This window comes from Macaca nemestrina, chromosome 15 (genome assembly GCF_043159975.1).
Source record: "Macaca nemestrina isolate mMacNem1 chromosome 15, mMacNem.hap1, whole genome shotgun sequence".
Lineage (NCBI taxonomy): Eukaryota > Metazoa > Chordata > Mammalia > Primates > Cercopithecidae > Macaca > Macaca nemestrina.
In genome coordinates this window covers 105,512,148-105,536,634 of record NC_092139.1, presented here as the reverse complement: position 1 = coordinate 105,536,634, position 24,487 = coordinate 105,512,148, and the positions used below count along the sequence as shown (strand labels likewise).

Here is a 24,487-nt window from a genome sequence, read left to right as displayed (position 1 = left end):
AAGCGATCTTTCTGCCTAAGCCTCCCAAAGTGCTAGGATTACAGGTGTGAGCCACAGTGCCTGGGTCAGATTTTCTTTCTAATCAAACAAAAGATTACACTGCAACAGATTGAATGCAGAAGGAGAAATGAGAAGCCAGCTAACTTGTATGAAGCCAGACAGAGAGACCGGCAAAAATGCCACTCTTCACTTAAAAAAAAAAAAAAAATTTTTTTAAAGTATAGATACATTTTGTGGTTCTCAATATTTTAACAGGGTAAAGTGGCTCTGACACCAACACATGTGAGAAGTGCTTATCTGAACAAAAGCACTGGAGACACAGTAGAAGTGTTTATAAACGTAAATCTCAACATGCTGGTTCAGTGTGTTGGCCAACGGACTCCCAAGCCCCAGAGCCCCCAGCATGAATACTCTGCTACTGTTTGTACTCGAGCACCTACAAAGAGTCAACAGACCACCATCTAAGACATGGTGACTCATCTGCTTTACTTGCAAGATTCTATTCATTTAGAACAGACGGCAAGCAGCTGGAAATTCGCAGGCCGCAGCTGTCGGCCTGCTGCACTCACCTCCGCTTGTGTATACCTCCAACTGTCGGTTGATGTTGGATTTGTCTACCAGGGAATGAAGGACATTGAGGACACTGTGAACATTCCAGATTTTGGGATTGGAACGAAGAAAGTCAATCTCCTCCTCTGACTTCTTGGCAGTCTTACAGCGGTACTGACTGAATGACTGAAACTGTTGAGGAATAAAGGAAATATGCTGTAGTGGTATAAGCCCAAAGTGATCGTCCATGTGCACAATGCTGAAAACGAGGCAATGCTCTGGCTCTGGACGGGGCGAGGTGATTGAGACATCCACTTCTCATTCTAAACCATTCTGTACACTGTTTTTCAAAGCCATCTTTGACTAAGCTGTGAATGTTGTTCATTACTGAATGTTACTACACAGTGAAGTAAAAATCTCTAGGATTAGAGGTAGTCTGTGGTAAAAACATCCAATCTGGAGTCAAACACAACCTAAAGTCACTTCCTATCTCTGGGCCTCACAATGCAGTTGAGCTGGTCACCAGAAACACCCCAGGGGCTCTTGTACCATCTATTCAGATGCAGCTAGACCATGGCACGGCCTGGGTTATGAGCGGTGATGTGGTAGTAGGTATCTGCACATGTGAGCCTTCCCTACCACAGCTGACCATCAGTTCCCAGACTATGTCCTCTCTACCACTCTCAACCAGAGTCATATGGCCAAGAACAAGGAACACAGAGAAGACAGGCCACAGGAATCCGTTTGGGACAGAAGTAGAACCTGGAAGCACTGCTGGCCTGGCTCCATCAGTCACATAGATGGAACACAACAGACCTGCCTACTCAATTTTTTTAAGTTCTCTGGTTGAATCTGGTGTGCATCAGGTTTGGAAATCACAGACCTAAAACCTAGGTCTTAGAAGCTCTAAGACTGTTCTTCAACTATTCCAGCAAGGATCAGTGGCTCACCCCTGTAATCCTAGCACTTTGGGAAGCTGAGGTAGGCAGATCACTTGAGTACAGGAGCTCAAGACCAGCCTGGGAAACATGGCAAAACCCCAACGCTATAAAAAATACAAATGAATTAGCCAGGAATGGTGGCAGGCGCCTGTAGTCTCCACTAATAAGGAGGCTGAGGTGGGGGCATTGTCTGAGCCCAGGAGGCAGAGGGTGCAATGAGGTGAGGTTGTGCCACTGCATTCCAGTGTGGGTGACAGAGTAAAACTCTGTCTCAAAACACAAAAAATTATCTTATTCTAGAGTGTGGGACAAAAAATTGCTAATCTTATAATACAAAAACAAAGAATATGCCAAGCACAGTGGCTCACGCCTATAACCCCAGCACTTTGAGAAGCTGAGGTGGACGGATCACGAGATCAAGAGTTTGAGACCAGCTTGGCCAACTTGGTGAAACCCCGTCTCTACTAAAAATACAAAAATAGGCTGGGTGCGGGGGCTCACGCCTGTAATCCCAGCACTTTGGGAGGCTGATGCAGGTGGATTACCTGAGGTCCAGGGTTCGACCCCAGCCTGACCAACATGGAGAAATCCCGTCTATACTAAAAATACAAAATTAGCCAGGTGTGGTGATACATGCCTGTAATCCCAGCTACTCGGGAGGCTGAGGCAGGTGAATCACTTGAACCTCAGAGGTGGAGGTTGTGGTGAGCCGAGATCGTACCATTGTACTGCAGCCTAGGCAACAAGAGCAAACCTCCGTCTCAAAAAAAAAAACAAAAAAAAAACCACCACAAAACACAACAACAAAAATAGCCAGGCATGGTGGCACGTGCCTGTAATCCCAGCTACTCAGGAGGCTGAGGCAGGAGAATTGCTTGAACCTGGGAGGCGGAGGTTGCAGTGAGCTGAGATCGTGCCACTGCACTCCAGCCTGGGTGACAGAGCAAGACTCTGTCTCAGGAGAAAAAAAAAAAAGAATATCCAGAATATATAAAGAATTCTCAGGCTGGGTGTGATGGCGCTTACGCCTGTGATCCAAGCACTTTGGGAGGCCGACATGGGCAGATCACTTGAGGTCAGGAGTTCAAAACCAGCCTGGCCAACATGGTGAAACCCCATCTCTACAAAAAATCCAAAAAAAAAAAAAAAATTAGCGGGGCATGGTGCTACACACCTATAATCCAGCTACTCGGGAGACTGAGGCAGGAAAATCGCTTGAACACAGGAGGTGGAGATTGCAGTGAGCAGAGATCGTGCCACTGCACTCCAGCCTGGGTGAAAAAGACTCTGTCTCAAAAAACAAAAAAAATCCCACAAAGAATTCTCATAATGCAATAAAAAAAGTAATCAAATAGAAAAGTGGGCCGGGCGCGGTGGCTCAAGCCTGTAATCCCAGCACTTTGGGAGGCCGAGGCGGGCGGATCACAAGGTCAGGAGATCGAGACCACAGTGAAACCCTGTCTCTACTAAAAATACAAAAAATTAGCCGGGCGCGGTGGCGGGCGCCTGTAGTCCTAGCTACTCAGGAGGCTGAGGCAGGAGAATGGCGGGAACCCAGGAGGCGGAGCTTGCAGTGAGCCGAGATCGCGCCACTGCACTCCAGCCTGGGCAACAGCGTGAGACTCCGTCTCAAAAAAAAAAAAAAAAAAAAAAAAAAAAAAAAGTGATGATTACTTCAAAGAAAACAAAATTGATGATTAACATGAGCTATCAGAAAAGTATGATTTTTTTTTTTTTTTTTTTTTGAGACGGAGTCTTGCTCTGTCACCCAGGCTAGAATGCAGTGGCACGATCTTGGCTCACTGCAAGCTCCGCCTCCTGGGTTCACGCCATTCTCCTGCCTCAGCCTCCCAAGTAGCTGGGACTACAGGCGCCCACCACCATGCCCAGCTAACTTTTTTTTGTATTTTTAGTAGAGATGGGGTTTCATTGTGTTAGCTAGGATGGTCTCGATCTCTTGACCTCGTGATCCACCCGCCTTGGCCGATTTTTTTTTTCATTTTTGAGAAGGGGTCTCACTCTATTGCCCAGGGTGGAGTGCAGTGGTGTGATATTGGCTCATTGCAACCTCCACCTCTCAGGTTCAAGTGATTCTCGCCCCTCAGCCCCTGGAGAGCTGGGAGTACAGGCATGCGCCATCACATCCAGCTAGTTTTTGTATTTTTAGTAGAGACGGGGATTCACCATGTTGGCCAGGATGGTCTCGAACCCCTGGCCTCAAGTGATCTGCCACCTCGGCCTCCCAGAGTGCTGGGATTACAGGCATGAGCCACTGTGCCCGGCCAGAAAAGTATGAATTATCATTTCTTTCCCACTGAACTGACAAAAATTAGACAGACTGATAATATCCACTATAGAAAACAGTTGCTCTTGCCTAGGTGTGGTGGCTCATGTCTATAACCCCAGCACTTTTGGAGGCTGAAGAGGGAGAACTGCTTGATCCCAGGAGTTCAAGACCCCATCTCTGCAACAAATTAAAAATCAGCTGGGTGCACCTGTAGTCACAGCTACTCAGGAGGCTAAGGTGGGAGGACTGCTTGAGCCCAGGAGGTCAAGGCTGCAATGAGCTGTGATCACACCACTGCACTCCACCCTGGACCATAAAGGCAAGACCCCTATCTCTTTTTTTTTTTTTTTGAGACTGAGTCTGGCTCTGTCGCCCAGGCTGGAGTGCAGTGGCCGGATCTCAGCTCACTGCAAGCTCCGCCTCCCGGGTTTACGCCATTCTCCTGCCTCAGCCTCCCGAGTAGCTGGGACCACAGGCGCCCGCCACTTTGCCCGGCTAGTTTTTTTTGTATTTTTTAGTAGAGATGGGGTTTCACCATGTTAGCCAGGATAGTCTCGATCTCCTGACCTCGTGATCCGCCCGTCTCGGCCTCCCAAAGTGCTGGGATTACAGGCTTGAGCCACCGCGCCCGGCCAAGACCCCTATCTCTTAAACAAACAAACAGAAAAACCAACAGTTGCTCTCAAACACCGCTGGTAGTAGCATAATTTGATACAGCCCATTGGTGGGGCAATATATTACTATTTATTATAATTCAAACTGATTGAAATGTTCTTTATCTTGATTGTGGCACTGTACACATTTGTCAAATCTCATCAACTGTACACTGATAACTGGTACACTTTATTGTATAAACTACACCTCATGGCCTCATGGTTGGGCATGGTGGTTCACACCTGTTTTTTTTTTTTTTTTTTTTTGAGACGGAGTCTCACTTTATCGCCCAGGCTAGAAAGCAGTGGTACAATCTCAGCTCACTGCAACCTCCGCCTCCCGGTTTCAAGCAATTCTCCTGTCTCAGCCTCTTGAGTAGCTGGGATTACAGGTACTCGTCACCATCCCCGGCTAATTTTTTTGTATTTTTAGTAAAGACAGCGGTTTCACCATGTTAGTCAGGCTGGTCTCGAACTCCTGACCTCATGATCTGCCTGCCTCGGCCTCCCAAAGTGCTGGGATTAACAGGCACGAGCTGGTGGCTCATCTTTACTTAAATAAAGAAAAAAACTACACCTCAGTAAGCTGACTTTAAAAAACTTAAAAAGTAAGTATCGTTCAAGCCACAATTCTACTTCTAGGTAGTGATCCCTAAAAATTTGCCTACGTATGGCCGGGTGCGGTGGCTCAAGCCTGTAATCCCAGCACTTTGGGAGGCCGAGACGGGCGGATCACGAGGCCAGGAGATCGAGAGACGATCCCGGCTAACACGGTGAAACCCCGTCTCTACTAAAAAATACAAAAAAACTAGCCGGGCGAGGTGGCGGGCGCCTGTAGTCCCAGCTACTCGGGAGGCTGAGGCAGGAGAACGGCGTAAACCCGGGAGGCGGAGCTTGCAGTGAGCTGAGATCCGGCCACTGCACTCCAGCCTGGGTGACAGAGCAAGACTCCGTCTCAAAAAAAAAAAAAAAAAATTTGCCTACGTATAACATATATATGGATATTCATTGATTCACTGTCTGTAACTGTGGAAACTGACAACCCAAACGTTCATCATCGGAGGCATGGTATACCCACAGCACGCATACTGCAGTAAAAGAACAAGTCAGGTCTATGAAAACATGGTTTAAGTGTTAACAAGTCACAACAAATAGCACAATAGAGTACGTAACCATTTTTGAGGCGATCTCTCTTTATATAGTCATGTTTACGTAAATGCCTGAGAGACATCAACAAGGTGCCTTTCCTTCCAGACAGTAATTGATACCTCTGCAAAAGCAAGGAAGGCAGGCACTTTCACTATATCTGTAGTTTGAAAAAACAAAAACCAATGAAAGAGAGTGGTGAGTAAGAGCCACCTACCCCATGTGGCATCTACCTGGCCAGGAGGAAATACACCAGGCACTCACTGACCCTCACTGGACAGTCTTTGTTAGAAAGCACCGTAAGCCCCTTAACGAGAACACCGGCTAAGCCCAGGGAATTATGATTATCTTAAGAGGGATAAAGAAAATCAGCACGGATGATCCTTCTTCATTTGCTCTAAGTCAAAAGGACTGCTATTCATCTATAAGTATTCCAAATAAGAGGATGTCACAAGCCAAGGAGCCAGAGGGCAAACAAGGCCAGTGCAGTTTGTGGTCTTTGCTATAAAAGGCACTGAAGCTTAATCTTGAGCAGGAAGCCTCTTTCTCAAGGAGCACTATGAAGGTTTCTCAGCTCACCACTCCTAACACTTCAGCACTTTGTATACCCAATGTCTCCCTGGTTCATGGAGTTCCAGTAACATCTTTATTAAGATACCAATTTACCCTGAAATAACCAGTTAGAGCTATAGACAGAGCACAAAGGGGGAAAAGAATTTTATTTTGTCAAATGACATACTTTTTTTTTTTTTTTTTGAGACGGGGTCTCACTCTGTAGCCAGGCTGGAGTGCAGTGGCAAGATTTCAGCTCACAGCAATCTCCGCCTCCTGGGTTTAAGTGATTCCCCTGTCTCAGCCTCATGGGTAGCTAGGACTACAGGCGCATACCACCATGCCCGGCTGATTTTTTGTATTTTAGTAGAGATGGTGTTTCACCATCGTGGCCAGGATGGTCTCCATCTCAGACCTCGTGATCCGCCCGCCTAGGCCTCCCAAAGCGTTGGGATTACAGGCGTGAGCCACCACGCCCAGTCTATTTTATGTTTTGTAGTCTCTATTTCTCGAACTCCAGAACTGAAGAGATCCTACTGCCTTGGCCCCAAAAATGCTGGGATTACAGTTGTGAGCAACCTTGTAGTTTGTATTTTTAAATAGAAGGACTGGGCTAAATAAGATGGAAAAGAATAATGATGGCATTGAACATCATCACAATGAACAAGCAACATGTATTAATTATTCTGTGACAGGCACTATCCTAAGCACTTTATACGTAGTATCTCAGTAACATTCACAGCAATTCCTGTTTTAAAGATGGGGAAACCAATGCACAGTGTGGTTAAGTAATGTGCCCACAACAGAACATGTTACCATTTTAAAATGGGCCAGTAAACCAGGCGCGGTGGCTCACTCCTGTAATCCCAGCACTTTGGGAGGCCGAGGACGGTGGATCATCTGAGGTCAGGAGTTCAAGACCAGCCTGGCCAACATGGGGAAACCCCGACTCTACTAAAAATACAAAAATTAGCCAGGCATGGTGGTGGGTGCTTGTAATCCCAGCTACTTGGGAGGCCGAGACAAGAGAATCCTTTGAACCCACGAGGCAGAGGTTGCAGTGAGCCAGGATCACGCCACTGTATTCCAGCCTGGGTAATAGAGCGAGACTCCATCTCGAAAGAAAAAAAAAAAAAAAGGCCACTAAACAGCAAAAATCTGAACTTTCACCCCCAGGCCACACAGCTGCTGTCCTTTATTTGCATTTGGCACAGTTCTTAGTCGACCTTGAACAGTAACTCCTGAGGCAGGTGATATTCTCATTGTGATGAAAATGTTCTATTGTATTCTGATCAAGCATACACTTAAGTAACCACCACCACAATCAAGATATAGACGGCTGGGGCATGGTGGCTCACTTTGGGAGGCCAAATCAAGAGACTCACTTGAGGCCAGGAGTTCAAGACCAGCATGGGCAACACAGCAAGACTCTCATCTCTACAGTAATATAAATATCCGGGCCTTGTAGTGGCAGCTACTCAGGTGGCTGAGGTGGGAAAATCACTTGAGCCCAGGAGTTCTAGGCTGCAGTAAGCTATTATCACACCACTGCACTCTAGCCTGAGCAACAGAATGAGATCCTCTTAAAAAAAAAAAAAAAAAATTCCATTGTGTGGGTAAAGAAAGTGAGGCAGCCGGGCGCGGTGGTTCACACCTGTAATCCCAGCACTTTGGGAGGCCGAGACGGGCGGATCACGAGGTCAGGAGATCGAGACCATCCTGGCTAACACGGTGAAACCCCGTCTCTACTAAAAATACAAAAAACTAGCCGGGCGAGGTGGCGGGCGCCTGTAGTCCCAGCTACTCGGGAGGCTGAGGCAGGAGAATGGCGTGAACCCGGGAGGCAGAACTTGCAGTGAGCCGAGATCCAGCCACTGCACCCCAGCCTGGGTGATGGAGCGAGACTCCATCTCAAAAAAAAAAGAAAAAAAAGAAAGTGAGGCTCTGAGTTTAAATAGCACATCCCTGGGTGTTACAGAGGGATGGTTACAGAGCTACCAGCAGGTGGCAGCACTCAGGTTAGAATCCACTTCCACCTGGCTCCAAAGCCTGTGAAGCCTGTGTTCTTCCAGCCAGACCACCTAACAAGGTCAAGTAAGAGCCTGATGACCGTCAGGAGCTGAACTTACCGACTTCCAGCTTCCTATCTGGAGAGCTTAGGCTTCACTTTCTCTTCAGAAAGCCAAAGGAAACTGGAGTCTACTGCCATGGGGTATTTTATACTATAATGGGGATATTTTTACACCATGCAGCTTTTTTACAAAAACAATAGTAATAGCTATTCCTGGCATGGACCAGTTATTTCAAATTAGGCTAAGGCTGACCAGATACCTGGTAGATGAACTCATCGATGATATCCCAGAGCCACTGGTTGGGTAGTTCAAGAGGAGCAGGACCATCGGCATCTGTGCAGGAGATCACAGAAAAGTCAGATTCAAAGCAATGACTCTGCCCATTCCATAGGCTGCAGAATACTTTGTAATTTCTCTCTGAAAAGGACCATGAATCACAAGACCTCCCCTTTTCCCACCTACACATTGAGATCCTGCTTAAAAAAAAAAAACAAAAAAAAAAAAAGCTGGAGGCCAATGCTGAACCTCATCATAACCACACACAACCCCTTGGCCAAATCTCAGACTCACTAAGAATGTAGTTGAAGAGATTGCAGTAGTTGTAATAGGATTCAAACCTCTGCTCCAAGGAAGGTCCCCCCTGTAAAGAAAACAGAGATATCAAGATACAGATATTTAATTTTAATGTGTTTTACCCATGGTATACTGTGATAGCTGTGAACAAATACATTAGAATTGGTATCAGTCCTCTCCTTGGTAGTATGTGAATACACAAGTGAGAGGGAAGACAAAGTCCTATAGCATTCGAGGCACTGAATACTGCAACATGAGGTTAGGTTCTACAGCAACAGACCTTAAATGACCCTCAGAGCAGGCATGATGATCTGGCAAAGCAGAGAGAAGGAGAACTGTTTCAGGAAAAAACCACACTAGCAAAGGTGAAGAAGTTAAATTGTGGCACCTAAAGGCTCGTGAGTTAGAGAAGATAATGCTGCACCGGGCATCACTGGACTATGGGCCAGGAATGTAGCAGTCTTCCAATGCCAAACAAGAATCCAGGTCAGGGGGCCTGCAAGTCTATTCCACCACCTGTTTTGTAAATAAAGAAGATTTACTGGAACACAGCCATGCCCACTCATTACATATTGGTTATAACTGCTACAAAGACATAGCTGAACAGATTTGACAGAAACCATCATGGCCTGCGAGCGTAAAATATTTATTATCTGACCCTCCACAGAGAAGGTGGCTGACCCTTTATGTTGCTTGCATCTGAGAACCACTGATGGCTTCTGAGCTGGGGAACCATACCATGAACAATGTATTTGTGATGGAGAAGAAACAACTTTGGAGTCAGTCCCACCTCTTATTAACTGTGGGGTTCTCACAAGGTATTTAATCTCTCTGTAAAATGTGGGCAAAAGATTGTTGACTAGTCACAATTAAGTAAGATTATATAGCTGGGTGCAGTGGCTCACGCCTATAATCTCAGCACTTTGGGAGGCTGAGGTGAGCAGATCACCGGAACCCAGGAGTTTGAGACCAGCCTGGGAAACATGGCAAGACCCCATCTATGTTTTAAAAAAATTATGTAAGGTGCTTAATACATTAAGCACAATCTAAGCATATTCAATGAAAAACTACTCCCCAGGGGCTTAAAACTGGACATTTATGTGGGAGCCCTGGTACCTAATAAAAAGATTATAGCATCAAAAAACTTCTGCTGAATCTTCATCTACAGACTGAACAGAGAGATTAGAGGTGGTAAAAGCAGCTATACCATGGGCTATGGTGTCATGGTGTTCCCAAAAAAGCAATGTACACATAATGGCTAGACTCTTAGCATATCCACAAAGCACCTGAACTTCAGCATCAATGGCAGTAGGAATCTTTACTCTTTTTTGTTTTTGAGACAGAGTCTTGCTCTGTAGCCCAGGCTGGAGTGCAGTGCTGCGATCTCAGCTCACTGCAACCTCCACCTCCCCGGGTCAAGCGATTCCTCTGTCTCAGCCTCCCGAGTAGCTGGGACTACAGGCACGCCCCACCACACCTGGCTAATTTTTGTATTTTTAGTAGATACGGGGTTTCACCATATCAGTCAGGCTGGTCTCAAACTCCTGACCTTGTGATCCACTCACCTCTGCCTCCCAAAATTCTGGGATTACAGGCGTGAGTCACCGCGCCCAGCCAGGTATCTTTACTTTCTATCAGATAAAGTAGTCAGAGATCCCACTGGGATGCCAGAAAGACAAGGCCCCTTACTCTGGCAGCAAGCACTTTTCCACCTACCACTACTGACAGTGGCTCCTGCGGCCAAGGCAGGAGTTCTAGCCCTATCAAGTGATCCTCAAGAAGAGGGGTAACTGTGAGAAACTAGGACCTCCTTAGGTGGAGATCCTGGTGCCAATTTCCTTCATTTACATATGCATGCAAGCACACACATGCTCAATTAACACCATTATGATCAGACATTATTCTTCTAGGTACTGGTTACATTAGTGAACAAGACAACGTGCATACCCGGTGGAGTTAACCTTCTAGTAGATGAGGAAACTCCCTCCCCTAAATAAACAGATAATAACAATGTATAAGAGATAAGTACTCTGAAGTGCCACAAAATATTGCCAGGAGCCCAGGGAGGGAGGGGAAGTTTCAGGAAATGACTGAGAAGGGAAACAGGGCTAAAACCTGGAATTAGTAAATGTGCTGGGAAGTCATGGTAGGATTGGGAGGGAGTGACCTGATGAAAACATGTAGCAAAAGGATCATGCTGGTTATTATGTTGAGCATAAACAGCCAAGAGTGGAAACTGACACCAGGTAAGCAGCTCCTGCAATAATTCAGGGAAGAGATGATAATGACTTGAACTAAGTGAGCAGCAGTGTGGCAGTGAAAAGTGGCTGATTCAAGAAGTTGAAGGCCAGGTGCAGTGGCTCACGCCTGTAATCCTAGCACTTTGGGAAGCCGAGGTGGGCGGATTACCTGAGGTCAGGAGTTCAAGACCAGCCTGGGCAACAAGCGAAACCCCATCTCTACTAAAAATACAAAAATTAGCCAGGCGTGGTGGCGCATGCCTGTAATCCCAGTTACTTGGGAGGCTGAGGCAGGAGAATCGCTTGAGCCCAGGAGGCAGAGGTTGCAGTGAGCCGAGATTATGCCACTGCACTCCAGCCTAGACGACAAAGCAAGACTCCATCTCAAAAACAAAACAAAATAAAACAAAACAACAAAAAGAAGTATGTTGAAGACAGAACTGAACAGGATTTGCTGGATTTCATGTCAGAAAAAGTCAAAAATAATGCCAAGGTTTTTAGTCCAATTAACTGGGTAATTAATGGTAGCGTTTATTGAGATGATTACCATGGGAAAAACTAGAGGGAAAGTAAGAATTCAGTTTTAGATGTGTTAAGCTTGAGATGACTCTCAGCCAAGTGCAGATGTTGACAGTTGAATATACAAGTCTGGACTTCAGTGGGGCAACTGAGGCTAAAGATAGAGATTAAGTCATTGGTGCATATAAATAACACAGATGGCATTTTTTTTTTTTGTGACAAAATCTCGCTCTGTCACCCAGGCTGGAGTGCAGTGGTACAATCTTGGCTCACTGCAACCTCCGCTTCCCGGGTTCAAGCGATTCTCCTGCCTCAGCCTCCCAAGTAGCTGGGATTACAGGCACCTGCCACCACACCCAGCTGATTTCTGTATTTTTATATTTTTAGTAGAGACAGGGTTTCTCCATGTTGGCCAGGCTGGTCTCAAACTCCTGACCTCAGGTGATATGCCCTCAGCCTCCCCAAGCCACCATGCCTGGCCTTAAATAGTACAGATGGCATTTTAAGAAACTTTAGGCACTCTAGGCCGGGCTCAGTGGCTCATGCCTGTAATCCCAACACTTTGGGAGGCTGAGGCGGGCAGAACTCGAGGTCAGGAGATGGAGACCATCGTAGCTAACACGGTGAAACCCCGTCTCTACTACTAAAAATGCAAAAAAAATCAGCCAGGCATGGTAGCGGGCACCTGTAGTCCCAGCTACTCAGGAGGCTAAGGCAGGAGAATGGCGTAAACCTGGGAGGCGGAGCTTGCGGTGAGCTGAGATTGCGCCACTGCACTCCAGCCTGGGCGACAGAGCGAGAGACTCTGTTTCAAAAAAAAGAAAAGAAAGAGGCCGGGCGCGGTAGCTCAAGCCTGTAATCCCAGCACTTTGGGAGGCCGAGACGGGTGGATCACGAGGTCAGGAGATCGAGACCATCCTGGCTAGCACGGTGAAACCCCATCTCTACTAAAAAATACAAAAAACTAGCCGGGCGAGGTGGCGGGCGCCTGTAGTCCCAGCTACTCGGGAGGCTGAGGCAGGAGAATGGCGTAAACCCGGGAGGCGGAGCTTGCAGTGAGCTGAGATCCGGCCACTGCACTCCAGCCTGGGCGACAGAGCGAGACTCCGTCTCAAAAAAAAAAAAAAAAAAAAAAAAAAAAAAAGAAAAGAAAGAAACTTTAGGCACTCTATAATTTAGAAGTCAGGAAGAACAGAATCTAGCAAGTGCCCAAAGTTGGGATAATGTGTAGAACACTGATGTTATAACAAGCTGGTCTAGAGTCAAGGAGTTTTGTCACTTACTAGCTGGATGAATTTGAGAAAAAGTAACCTCTTGGCACCTCAGGTGCCAACTTTGCACGACTGATAGTAGAATGAGATATGTGAAGATGTGTGCTAACTGCCTAGCATTGTGCTTGGCATACAGTGACAGTGTTATGTACATTTCAGAGAAACGGAGGCTCAGTGCTCTGAAGGGAAAAAGAACCCCAAGCAGAAGCAGCAGCAGGTGCCTGGAAATACCCTATGAGGATGGCAGCCTATAACCAGTGCATGGGTGATTGCCCAGTCCAGGAGAATTGTAGGGACAGATAAATTTTTTTTTTTTTTTTTTTTTTTTTGAGACGGAGTCTCACTCTGTCACCCAAGCTGGAGTGCAGTGGCCGGATCTCAGCTCACTGCAAGCTCCACCTCCCGGGTTCACGCCATTCTCCTGCCTCAGCCTCCCGAGTAGCTGGGACTACAGGCGTCCACCACCTCGCCCGGCTAGTTTTTTGTATTTTTTTAGTAGAGACGGGGTTTCACCATGTTAGCCAGGATGGTCTCTATCTCCTGACCTTGTGATCCGCCCGTCTCGGCCTCCCAAAGTGCTGGGATTACAGGCTTGAGCCACCGCGCCCGGCGGGACAGATAAATTTAAAAGAATGCATAGGTTATATAGGTTGGTGTGTCTGGAACAGCTTTCTGGGTTAAACTGTTCCTTCCACCATTTCTTAAGAGAAAACTCAAAAACAGGCCAATCACGCCTAGACACTGAACCAATATAAACAAATGACTGTGTTCTAGGGACAAAAATAGCACAGAGTTAAAAAAACAAAAACACTGCGACACTTAAATACTTACACTGACTTTGGCATATATGTGCCTGTAGTATAATTCTTTGTATAATATCAGGAAGACAGCATCTGAAAGAGATGGCAGAGGGGTACTTCACTATCCATAAAACTGGGGTATCCTGGCAGCTTTAGCTCTTTGGTGGGGAGGAATAAAGGTAATTTTGAAGACTAAACAACATCTAAATTGCTATGCATATGCCCCAAGAATACATGCAATGAGAAAATCCACTTCTCATTTGACTCCATCAATCTCAATCTCCGTCGATGAAATTAAGATCTCATTCAGATCTATTTCCCTTCTCCATTTAGAGACTTCTGCCATCCAAGTGCATAAATAAACCAGCCCACAGGAGTAATTAGAAGAGCGTGGTAGTGCGCACCCACAGTCCCAGCTACCCGGCAGGCTAAAGTGGGAGGATCGCTTGAGCCCAGGAGGCAGAGGTTGCAGTCAGCCATGATCACAGTACACTCCAGCCTGGGCAACATAGTGAGACCCGTGTGTCAAAAAAAAAAAAAAAAAAAAGAAAGAAGAAAGGAAGAAAGAAAATATTAATTTCAGAATGTTGTTTGTTTGAAGACAGAGTCTTGCTCTGTTGCCAAGGTTGGAGTGCAATGGTATTATCATGGCTCACTGCAGCCTTGACCTCTAGGGCTCAAGTGATCCTTCCACCTCAGCCTCCCGAGTAGGTGGGACTACAGGCATGTGCCACCATGCCTGGATAATTTTTCAAAAAAAAATTTTTCTTTTTAGGCCGGGCACGGTGGCTCAAGCCTGTAATCCCAGCACTTTGGGAGGCCGAGACGGGCGGATCACAAGGTCAGGAGATTGAGACCATCCTGGCTAACATGGTGAAACCCCATCTCTACTAAAAAAATACAAAAAAACTGGCTGGGCGTGGTGGCAGGCGCCTGTAGTCCCAGCTACTTGGGAGGCCGAGGCAGAATGGCGTAAACCCAGGAGGCGGAACTTGCAGTGAGCTGAGATCCGGCCACTGCACTCCAGCCTGGGCAACAGAGTGAGACTCCGTCTCAAAAAAAAATTTTTTTTGTAGAGAAGGGGGTCTCCCTATGTCGCTCAGGCTGGTCTCAATCTCCCTGCCTCAAGTAACCCTCCCACCTCAGCTTCCCAAAGTGCCAGAATTATAGCCATGAGCCACAACACCCAGCCACAGAATGAGTTTTGAACTCATTCTGTGTTTAGTCAATTAAGGGTAAATGTTCAGGCCAGGCATGGTGGTTCATGCCTGTGATCCCAGCACTTTGGGAGGCTGAGGCGGTGGATCATTTGAGGTCAGGAGTTCAAAACCAGCCTGGCCAACATGGTGAAACACCATCTCTACTAAAAATATAAAAATTAGCCAGGCGCCTGTAATCCCAGCTACTCAGGAGGCTGAGGCAGGAGAATTGCTTGAGCCCAGGTGGCAGAGGTTGCAGTGAGCAGAGATCGCGTCACTGCACTCCAGCCTGAGTGACACAGCGAGACTTCCTAACTCTGTCTTAGGGAGAAAAAAAAAAAAAAAAGGAGTAAGTGTTCAAAAAACGTTCAAAAAACAAAATGAGAGACTTGTACACTGAAAACACAAAACATTGGTGAACGCAACCAAAGACCTAAATAAACCAAAGACATCCCATATCCATGGACTGGAGGACTTAATACTGTTTTTTTTGTGTTTCGTGTATTTTTTGGGGGGGATGGAGTCTTGCTCTATTGCCCAGGCTGGAGTGCAGTGGCCCAGTCTCGGCTCACTGCAAGCTCTGCCTCCCGAGTAGCTGGGATTACAGGTGCCCGTGACCACACCCAGGTAATTTTTTAATATTTTTAGTAGAGACGGGGTTTCACCATGTTAGCCAGGATGGTCTCCATCTCCTGACCTCGTGATCCACCCACCTCAGCCTCCCAAAGTGCTGGGATTACAGGCGTGAGCCACCGCGCCTGGCCTGGAGGACTTAATACTGTTAGGACGGCAATAGTCCCCAAAGTGATCTTCAGATTCTAGGCAATTCCTCTCAAAATCCCAGCTGGCTGCTTTGCAGAAATTGACAAGTCCGTCCTAAAATTAATAAGGAAATTCAAGAGACCCAGAATAGTCAAAACAATCTTGGAAAAAAAAAAAAAAAAAGAACAAAGTTGGGGGACTTACAATTCCCAATTTCAAAACTTACTACAAAAACACAATAATCGCCGGGCGCGGTGGCTCAAGCCTGTAATCCCAGCACTTTGGGAGGCCGAGACGGGCGGATCACGAGGTCAGGAGATCGAGACCATCCTGGCAAACACGGTGAAACCCCGTCTCTACTAAAAAAATACAAAAAAACTAGCCGGGCGAGGCGGCGGGCGCCTGTAGTCCCAGCTACTCGGGAGGCTGAGGCAGGAGAATGGCGTAAACCCGGGGGGCGGAGCTTGCAGTGAGCTGAGATCCGGCCACTGCACTCCAGCCCGGGCGACAGAGCCAGACTCCGTCTCAAAAAAAAAAAAAACAAAAACAAACAAACAAAAAAAAAAAACAAAAACACAATAATCAAGACAATGTGGCTGGGCACAGTGGCTCATGCCTGTAATCTCAGAACTCTGGGAAGATCACTTGAGGTCAGGAGTTCAAGATCAGCCAGGTCAACAAAGGTGTGACCCCACATCTACAAAAAATTTTTAAAAATTAGCTGGGCAGGCCGGGTGCAGTGGTTCATGCCTATAGTCCCAGCACTTTGGGAGGCTGAGGTGGGTGGATTGCCTGACGTCAGGAGTTCGAGACCAGCCTGGCCAACATGGTAAAACCCCGTCTCTACTAAAAATACAAAAATTAGCTGGGCATGGTGGCGGGAGCCTGTAATTCCAGCTACTCAGGAGGCTGAGGTAGGAGAATTGCTTGAACCCAGGAGAATCGCTTAAACCCGGTAGGCAGAGGTTGCAGTGAGCCGAGACTGCGCCACTGCACTTCAGCCTGGGTGACAGAGCGAGACTGCATCTAAAAAAAAAAAAAATGGTGCTAGGGTAGCTGAGTATCCACAAGCAAAATCATGAAGTTGGATTTGCCTACCTCATCCATATATAAAGGACAGAATCTAAAAAAGTGTAAGGTGGGAGGCTAGAGAGCTTATTCCAGAGTGACTGTAATGACCCCCAAATTACAGAGGGAAATAGAAACAAGTCAGTACAAAGATCTAAATTTCACCACATATGAGAGATCTCTGTCCCCTCTTAAATCATCCAGCCTTCAACAAGTTATTTTACTAAGGCCCTACTATATACCAAGCACGGGGGATACAAAACGGTGAGCTAAACAGACAGAGACCCTCTTGGGCGTTCTGTCTAATGACTCTCGGCCACTGGACACCACTCAGTGTACAAGATATAAAGAGCTCACACCTACCATTGCCAACCTGTGGAGCAATGGCTTCAGCCTCGGGCCAAGGTGTATTCTTGAAGAATCTTTCAGTCAGTTTGGTCCAGCTAAAAATTAAGCAAAAAAATCTCTAAAATTCCAAAAGGACTGGAGAATGCCAATCCTAACATTTTACAGAGGAAGACCCAGGCTTAGAAAGGGGAAGATATCAAATAAACAGAGCTGAGGCCAGAGCCCTTCAAGTCCATAACTGTCCTTAACCCAACTCCACACTTCAATCTTTCTCAACACAAGAAAATAATATTTTTGTATCAGTTAGGGACCCATTAAGCTTTTCAGGATAATCTCCTGCCTCTGTATCTTTAACTATAGCCATATTTAACTGCTTGCTGTTTCCTGACATGAGAACTACGTTTCTGGCCACCATTCTTCAACACATAGCGTTTCCATCTCCTGGAGCACATCCAAACATCTCCAAACACAGAAGCAAATCAGTACAGAAGCAAATCAATCTGCTGCAGTCCAAGGCCACAACAGACCTACAGCATCCAATTTAAACACTGCTGCCTATCCAATCCAAACACTGCTACTTGACAAACCTGCAACAGGTTGTTTAATTTTCTTCTCCTGATCCCCTCAGCAGCTATTAATAATTTCCTCCAAACTCCTCAAGCCCCACCCCTCCTGCTTCTCTGGCTCTTTTAGTCCAACATATAAACATGCTCAAGTTCCCCTAAAAAACACCGAACAGGCCAGGCATGATGGCTCACGCCTGCAATCTCATCACTTTGGGAGGCCAGTATAGGGGGATCGCTTGAACCCAGGAATTCAAGACAAGCCTGGACAATATGGGAAGGCTCTGTCTCTACGGGATGGGGGTTGGGGAGAAACACAGAAATAGAACAGAAAAGAAATACTGAAACAGGCCAGGCACGCTGGCTCACACCTGTAATCCCAACACTGGGAGGCTGAGGCGGGTGGATCACTTGAGGTTAGGAGTTCAAGACCAGCCTGATCAACATGGTGAAGCCCCGTCTCCACTAAAAATACAAAATTAGCCAGGCATGGTGGTGCACGCCTATAACCCCAACTAGCTGGGAGGCTGAGACAGCAGAATCGCTTGGAGCCAGGAGGCGGAGGTTGCAGTGAGCTGAGATTGTGCCATTGCACTCTAGACTGGGCAACAAAAGAGAAACCCCATCTCAAAAAAAAAAAAAAAAAAAAAAAAAAAAAAAAACACAGAAACAAAACGCAAAGCTTCTAAATGGCCCTTTGTGTCCCCATACTTATCAATTCCCCTTTCTCACCTCACTGCTCTCTGGTTGTTGCTTCTGTCACTCAATTGACATTGACCTTGCTAAGGTTACCAAGGCCCTCCAAGTTACCAAATTCAACTGGCTTTTTTCTCATCTGGACCTCACTAAAACATTTGGTGATACTCTCTTCCTCAAAGTTTCTTCTGCAGACTTTTTGGTTCCTGTGACATTTCTCTGCCAATTTACTATCTACTTTTCACTTTTCTTTCTGCTTCCTTTACTAGATCCTTTCTTTGCCTGCCCACCCATCCCTAAAGAAACATACTTTCGAAGGCACCAGCATTTCTTCACTACATTCTCCTAAAGAAAGACTCACAAGATGCTTGGTTTCAGCTATCATCTGTATCTGCCGGCACTGCCCAATGCAGTAGCCACTAGCTACATGTGGCTACTACATAAGCAAAGAGTTAAACTTATATTTCAGTTAGTTGTCATTTAAGTTTAAAAACCAACACTTAACTCAGTTATTGGAAAACTCTTAGGTCTATTCGGAATTACTTTAGTATTTGAATCTACTTTTCCAGTCACAAACTCTATGAAATCTAAGTATGAATCAAGTATTTCTGATACACACTGGATTTAGGAAACTTAGTATAAAGAAAAAAAGGGCAAATATCCCCTTAATTTTTAAATACTGATTACATACAGAAATAATATTTTAAATAAATCTCCACTTCACTTGGCTGAAAAATTAAAATTACATTCATGTCTAGCTATATTTCTATCCAACATCACTGGTCCATTTTTAAATTTTATTTTCAGAGAGGGTCTCGCTCTATTGCGCAGCTCACTGCAGCCTCACACCAGCTCACTGCAGTCTCGACCCCCCAGGTTCAAGCAATCCTCCCACCTCAGTCTCCCAACCAGCTGGGACTACAGGCATGCGCCACTATGCCCCAGCTAAGTTTTGTAGGCACTGGTTTATATGCTTCTAATCAGAAAAGACCTGGGGAATAAAGAAACACACGTCAGCACACTTGCCTTTCAGGTTACCCACCTGGCCCTCTTCCACCTGTCCTTTCCTTTCTTTCATTCCTGTTCTAAAGCTTTTTAATAAACTTTCACTCCTGCTCTCAAACTTGCCTCCCTCTCTTCTTCTGCCTTGTGCCCCTCAGTCAAATTCCTTCTTGTGAGGAGGCAAGAACCGAGGCTGCTGGAGACCTGTGCAGATACGGATTCATCATTGGTGGCATGTTTTGATGTTGTGTCACTTGAACACCTTCGGCTGCTAATCTCTTTTGGTGCCGCATGACTTGGATCCATTTGCTAGTGGTGAGAGACCTCGAAGCCACACCTTCTTTGGCTGGAGGTGTTCAACCTCTGAACAAGGTTTTCTCCCTTTCTCTCTCCTGCTTACTAACGAACCCCCAGAACAATTCTTCTCAGTCGTAAGTGACTCTTCCCCCTGGCTGATCTCTCAGCTCAACCTAATGGGTGGCAGGGGTGGGAAGGACCTTGGGGTCCACACCAAGTAGAACTTAGGCTCAGAACAGTGGCAAGGGTGAAGCCTAAAACCATGCAATGTCCGAGGTTTCCTTTGCTTTTCAACTACAATCAGCTCTTTCAAAACAACAAAAAAAGAAAACATATGTCAGAGATCCTATTCATTGATCCAATAGGCCTTTGGCGATTTGCTTTCTCTCCCCCATCCTTCTGACTTGCTTAAATTCTATTTCCTTGGTGAAGTCACTCCTGACTATCCCAGCTTCGACTGATCTATCCTATCTCTAATGCCCATTACACAATGGCGGCCCCTCAAAACCTGCAGAGTTCAGCTTGCTCTGATATGCATTGAAGGGCTGCATAGCAGAGTTTAGAAATTAGGCTCTGGTACCAGACACTGCAGGTTCAAATCTCAGCACGTCCATTAAACTAGCTACATGACTTATTTCTGTGCTGTCTCCTCATCTGTAAAATGAGAAAAACTCCTACTTCATGGGGTTACTGTGAAGGGTAAATGAGTAAAAAAACAGGAAGAACACAGTGAACATTGACAGATCTATCCTGGTAATAAAAATAAATGCTAATCGGCCGGGCACGGTGGCTCACGCCTGTAACACCAGCACTTTGGGAGGCCGAGGCAGGCGGATCACAAGGTCAGGAGATCAAGACTACCCTTGCTAACACGGTGAAACCCCATCTCTACTAAAAATACAAAAAATTAGCCGGACGTGGTGGCAGGTGCCTGTAGTCCTAGCTACTCGGGAGGCTGAGGCAGGAGAACGGTGAGAACCCGGGAGGCGGAGCTTGTAGTGAGCTGAGATCAAGCCACTGCACTCCAGCCTGGGCATCAGTGCGAGACTCCATCTCAAAAAAAATAAATAAATAAAATAAACGCTAATCACTATTATTACGATTGTTAATAGTGATATTATTTTAGGCTTTGTACAAATTTCTGAGGATATAAAGTCCAACAGGCCGGGTATGGTGGCTCACGCTTGTAATCCTAGCACTTTGGGAGGCCGAAGGGGGTGCATCACTTGAGGTCAGAAGTTCAAAACCAGCCCGGCCAACATGATGAAACCCTGTCTCTACTAAAAGTACAAAAATAAGGCCAGGCGCGGTGGCTCACACCTGTAATCTCAGCGCTTTGGGAGGCTGAGGTGGGTGGATCACTTCAGGTCAGGAGTTTGACACCAGCCTGGCCAACATGATGAAATTCTCTCTCTACTAAAAATACAAAAAAAAGTAGCTAGGCGTGGTGGCACATGCCTGTAGTCCCAGCTACTCGGGAAGTTGAGGCTGGAGAATCACTTGAACCCGGGAGGCAGACGTAGCAGTGAGCCGAGATCTTGCCACTGCACTCCAGCCTGGGCAACATATGACACTCCGTCTTAAAAAATCACACACACACACATAAATAAAATAAAGTCTAACAAAATAAAATGTCCCTAGCCACAAGGACTCACAAAGACCACCCCCCCAAGCACTGTTTACAAAGTGCTCGCCCCATTTGTAGGAACTGTAATACCAGGCCAGTCCCACCCAGAAAGAGGGCCTTTCAGCCAGTAGTCCATACCTGTTCTCATAGATGTCCTGGATCTCATACACCTTCTGGTCAATGACATCGCTGGAGACACGACTGGCCTGTAGCTCATACACTTTCTGGTCAATCAAATCTGAGACAGTTTTGTGGAAATACTGGATGAAGTTTTTGATCACCTCAGGGATCACCTGATAGGTTTGCTGTTCATACTGACGTTCATAAGCAAGGTCCTGCTTTGGATCTCCTGGAGGTTGGATAAAACAAACACAGAGTGCTTTCAAACCCACATACATGATAGAACAAAATGGCAAGACCGCCCCAGAAACTAAACTCAGGTCTGAGTAAAATTCGCTTTTGAACACTCAGAGATACAAACATCTCAAGTCACTCCCAATCTCATTGTCCCTGTTTCTTCAAAAATATTACCACGACTTAAAGTTATTTTTCACTTATTATCTGTTTTGCACCCTTCTCCCAAGTCTAGGAAGTCGGAATCTTGTCTGTCTTGTACTCAGATGTACCCTCAGGGCCTAGAAAAGTATGAGTTAGAGGGGAGAGAGGCAAGACTGTTGGAATGTAAGTGGTAACAGGTATTTAATATTTCTTGAATGAATAACTGTCACCTCCTAAATATATGACTTGTGGCAAGTTAGTATTAAATCTCTGTGCTATATTTTCTCTTCTTTTTTTGTTTTTTTGAGACAGTCTCACTTTGTCCCCCAGGCTGGAGTGCAGTGGCATAATCTCCGCTCACTGCAAGTCCCCGCCTCCTGGGTTCAAGCCATTCTCCTGCCTCAGCCTCCTGAGTAGCTGAGACTACAGGCGTCTGCCACCATGTCCGGGTAATTTTTTTTTTTTTTTGTATTTTTAGTAGAGACGGGGTTTCACCGTGTTAGCCAGGATGGTCTAGATCTCCTGACCTCGTGATCTGCTCATCTCCGCCTCCCAAAGTGCTGAGATGACAGGCGTGAGCCACCACGCCCGGCCTATTTTCTCTTCTTTAGGAGACAACAGTAATGTACAGAACCGCTGTAAGAATTAAACAAAATATTGCATACAACGTACTTAGAACAATGGATAACACTGACTACTAAGTCCAGTCACTATAACATTTCAGGAAACCTCCCAAAAGATTTCATCTGGGCTTGGTTTGAATTAAATTTTTCACACCAAGATTTTCTTCTTTGGGCCAGGTGCAGTGGCTCACGCCTGTAATCCCAGCACTTTGGGAGGCTGGGGCGGGTGGATCACCTGAGGTCAGGAGTTTGAGACTAGTCTGGACAACACGGCGAAATCTCGTCTCTACTAAAAAAAAAAGTAAAAAATTAGCCGGGAATGGTGGTGGGTGCCTGTAATCCTAGCTACTTGGGAGGCTGAGACAAGAGAACTGCTTGAATCCGGGAGGCGGAGGTTGCAATGAGCAGAGATCGCATCACTACACTCCAGCCCCGGGGAGGAAAGAGGGAGACTCCATCTCAAAAAAAAAAAAAGGTTTTCTTCTTTGGCTAATAGTTTACACACGAAAACCATAGCCCGGTAAGTAATCCTTCTCTTCCAAGACTGAGGTGGACTATGATAAAAAGCCTGGTTTATTAGGCTTTATACAACCCCACGCACCAGCAGGTAATGACTGACTCCAAACCTGGACCACCAAAGAGTAATTTTTAACAGGTGCCTGTCAGAGCTGGTTCTAAGACATTCCAAAGGAACTGATCCCTACGAGTACTCAGCCAGCCTAAGCCGTGGTCTCACCTGTGTGCATATCATAGTCGCCCGGATAAGCGTAGGGGTCATAAGCCGCCTAGAAGGAAAGAGACAGTCAGGAAAGTCGCCAACTCGTGAATTCAAAACGCTCATCCTAGAGTCTAGATGCCAAGCAGAGAGCTAAGGACACAGAGGCGGATAAGACACTGTGCCTGGCCGGGCGCGGTGGCTCAAGCCTGTAATCCCAGCACTTTGGGAGGCCGAGACGGGCGGATCACGAGGTCAGGAGATCGAAACCATCCTGGCTAACACGGTGAAACCCCGTCTCTATTAAGAAATACAAAAAAACTAGCCGGGCGAGGTGGCGGGCGCCTGTAGTCCCAGCTACTTGGGAGGCTGAGGCCGGAGAATGGCGTGAACCCGGGAGGCGGAGCTTGCAGTGAGCTGAGATCCGGCCACTGCACTCCAGCCTGGGCGACAGAGCGAGACTCCGTCTCAAAAAAAAAAAAAAAAAAAAAAAGACACTGTGCCTGCCTTTGAGGAACTCACACGCCTTAGAGAAAAGCGACAGTAAACAGACAATGACAATACATTACGGGTGCAAAGGACAAGAGGCTGTGGGAATCAGCGAGATTTGACCTGACGGAGCCCACACCAAAATAACTCAGGTGCAGAAACACAGAAATGTCTAACAAGCCTTGGTCTCCGGTCTTAGAAAGGGGAAGGACAAGGGAACCGGACACGCGAAATAGGCGGGCAGAGCCAGGGTTGTCTAGGGGCCGGGAACAGAGGGAGCAGCCTGAGGGCCGCGCGGCAGGTAGGCCGGAGCTGGCCGCGGCCCAGAAGCTGCCTCGCGCCGGGACCCACATCCAGAGGTCCCACAGATCTCCCCGGCGTGAAGTTCACCGCGCGCTTAGGGCCACCTTACCTCCGACTCATAATCATCAGCAGGATACGACATGGCTACCGGGCTCACAAGCACGGCCGGAAAGACCGAAACGAGCGGCCCGCGCCTGCGTCCTGAGGCCGGAAGTTCGGCCCCCCCTCGGGCCTGCCGGGAAACCGGAAGCCTTTCCGAGGCCGCTGGCCATCTGAGACAGCCATATCAAGAAGGAAGAGGTTCTGGGCTCGGTGGCTCACGCCTGTAATCTCAGCACTTTGGGAGGTCGAGGCGGGCGGATCACCTGAGGCTGAGGTCGGGGGTTCGAGACCAGCCTGACCAATGTGGCGAAACCCCGTCTCTACTAAAAATACATAATTAGCCGGGCGTGGTGGCGCATGCCTGTAATCCCACCTACTCGGGAGGCTGAAGTAGGAGAGTTGCTTGAACCCGGGAGGCGGAGGTTGCGGTGAGCCGAGATCGCGCCATTGCACTCCAGCCTGGGCAACAGGAGCGAAAACTCCGTCTAAAAATAATAATAAGAGGGTTACAAGTAGCCTGAATTTTCTTTTCTTCGAATAGAGGCTTCTCAAAGAAGGTGAATCTGTGATACTAGTGTAGATTCAGATATAA

General features: G+C 46.8%; 1 protein-coding gene across 2 annotated transcripts in view; it reads right to left on the bottom strand.

Annotated features, from left to right (window-relative positions):
• LOC105464466 (eukaryotic translation initiation factor 3 subunit L) overlaps positions 1-24,045 on the bottom strand; it is a 42,045-nt gene extending 18,000 nt beyond the window's left edge. Inside the window, exons 1-8 of one of the 2 annotated variants that reach the window (XM_011712414.2) lie at positions 23,903-24,045; positions 23,023-23,071; positions 21,304-21,514; positions 16,996-17,075; positions 13,635-13,696; positions 8,771-8,840; positions 8,460-8,533; positions 570-741 (exon numbers count right to left, since the gene is read on the bottom strand). In XM_011712414.2, the coding sequence (XP_011710716.2) occupies positions 570-741; positions 8,460-8,533; positions 8,771-8,840; positions 13,635-13,696; positions 16,996-17,075; positions 21,304-21,514; positions 23,023-23,071; positions 23,903-23,935 (751 nt within the window). In that variant the 5' untranslated portion in view covers positions 23,936-24,045. Of the gene's footprint in view, positions 1-569; positions 742-8,459; positions 8,534-8,770; positions 8,841-13,634; positions 13,697-16,995; positions 17,076-21,303; positions 21,515-23,022; positions 23,072-23,902 lie in introns of those variants that run through there. The other variant, XM_071080554.1, reaches the window with a different exon arrangement.
• Positions 24,046-24,487: the final 442 nt, after the last annotated feature.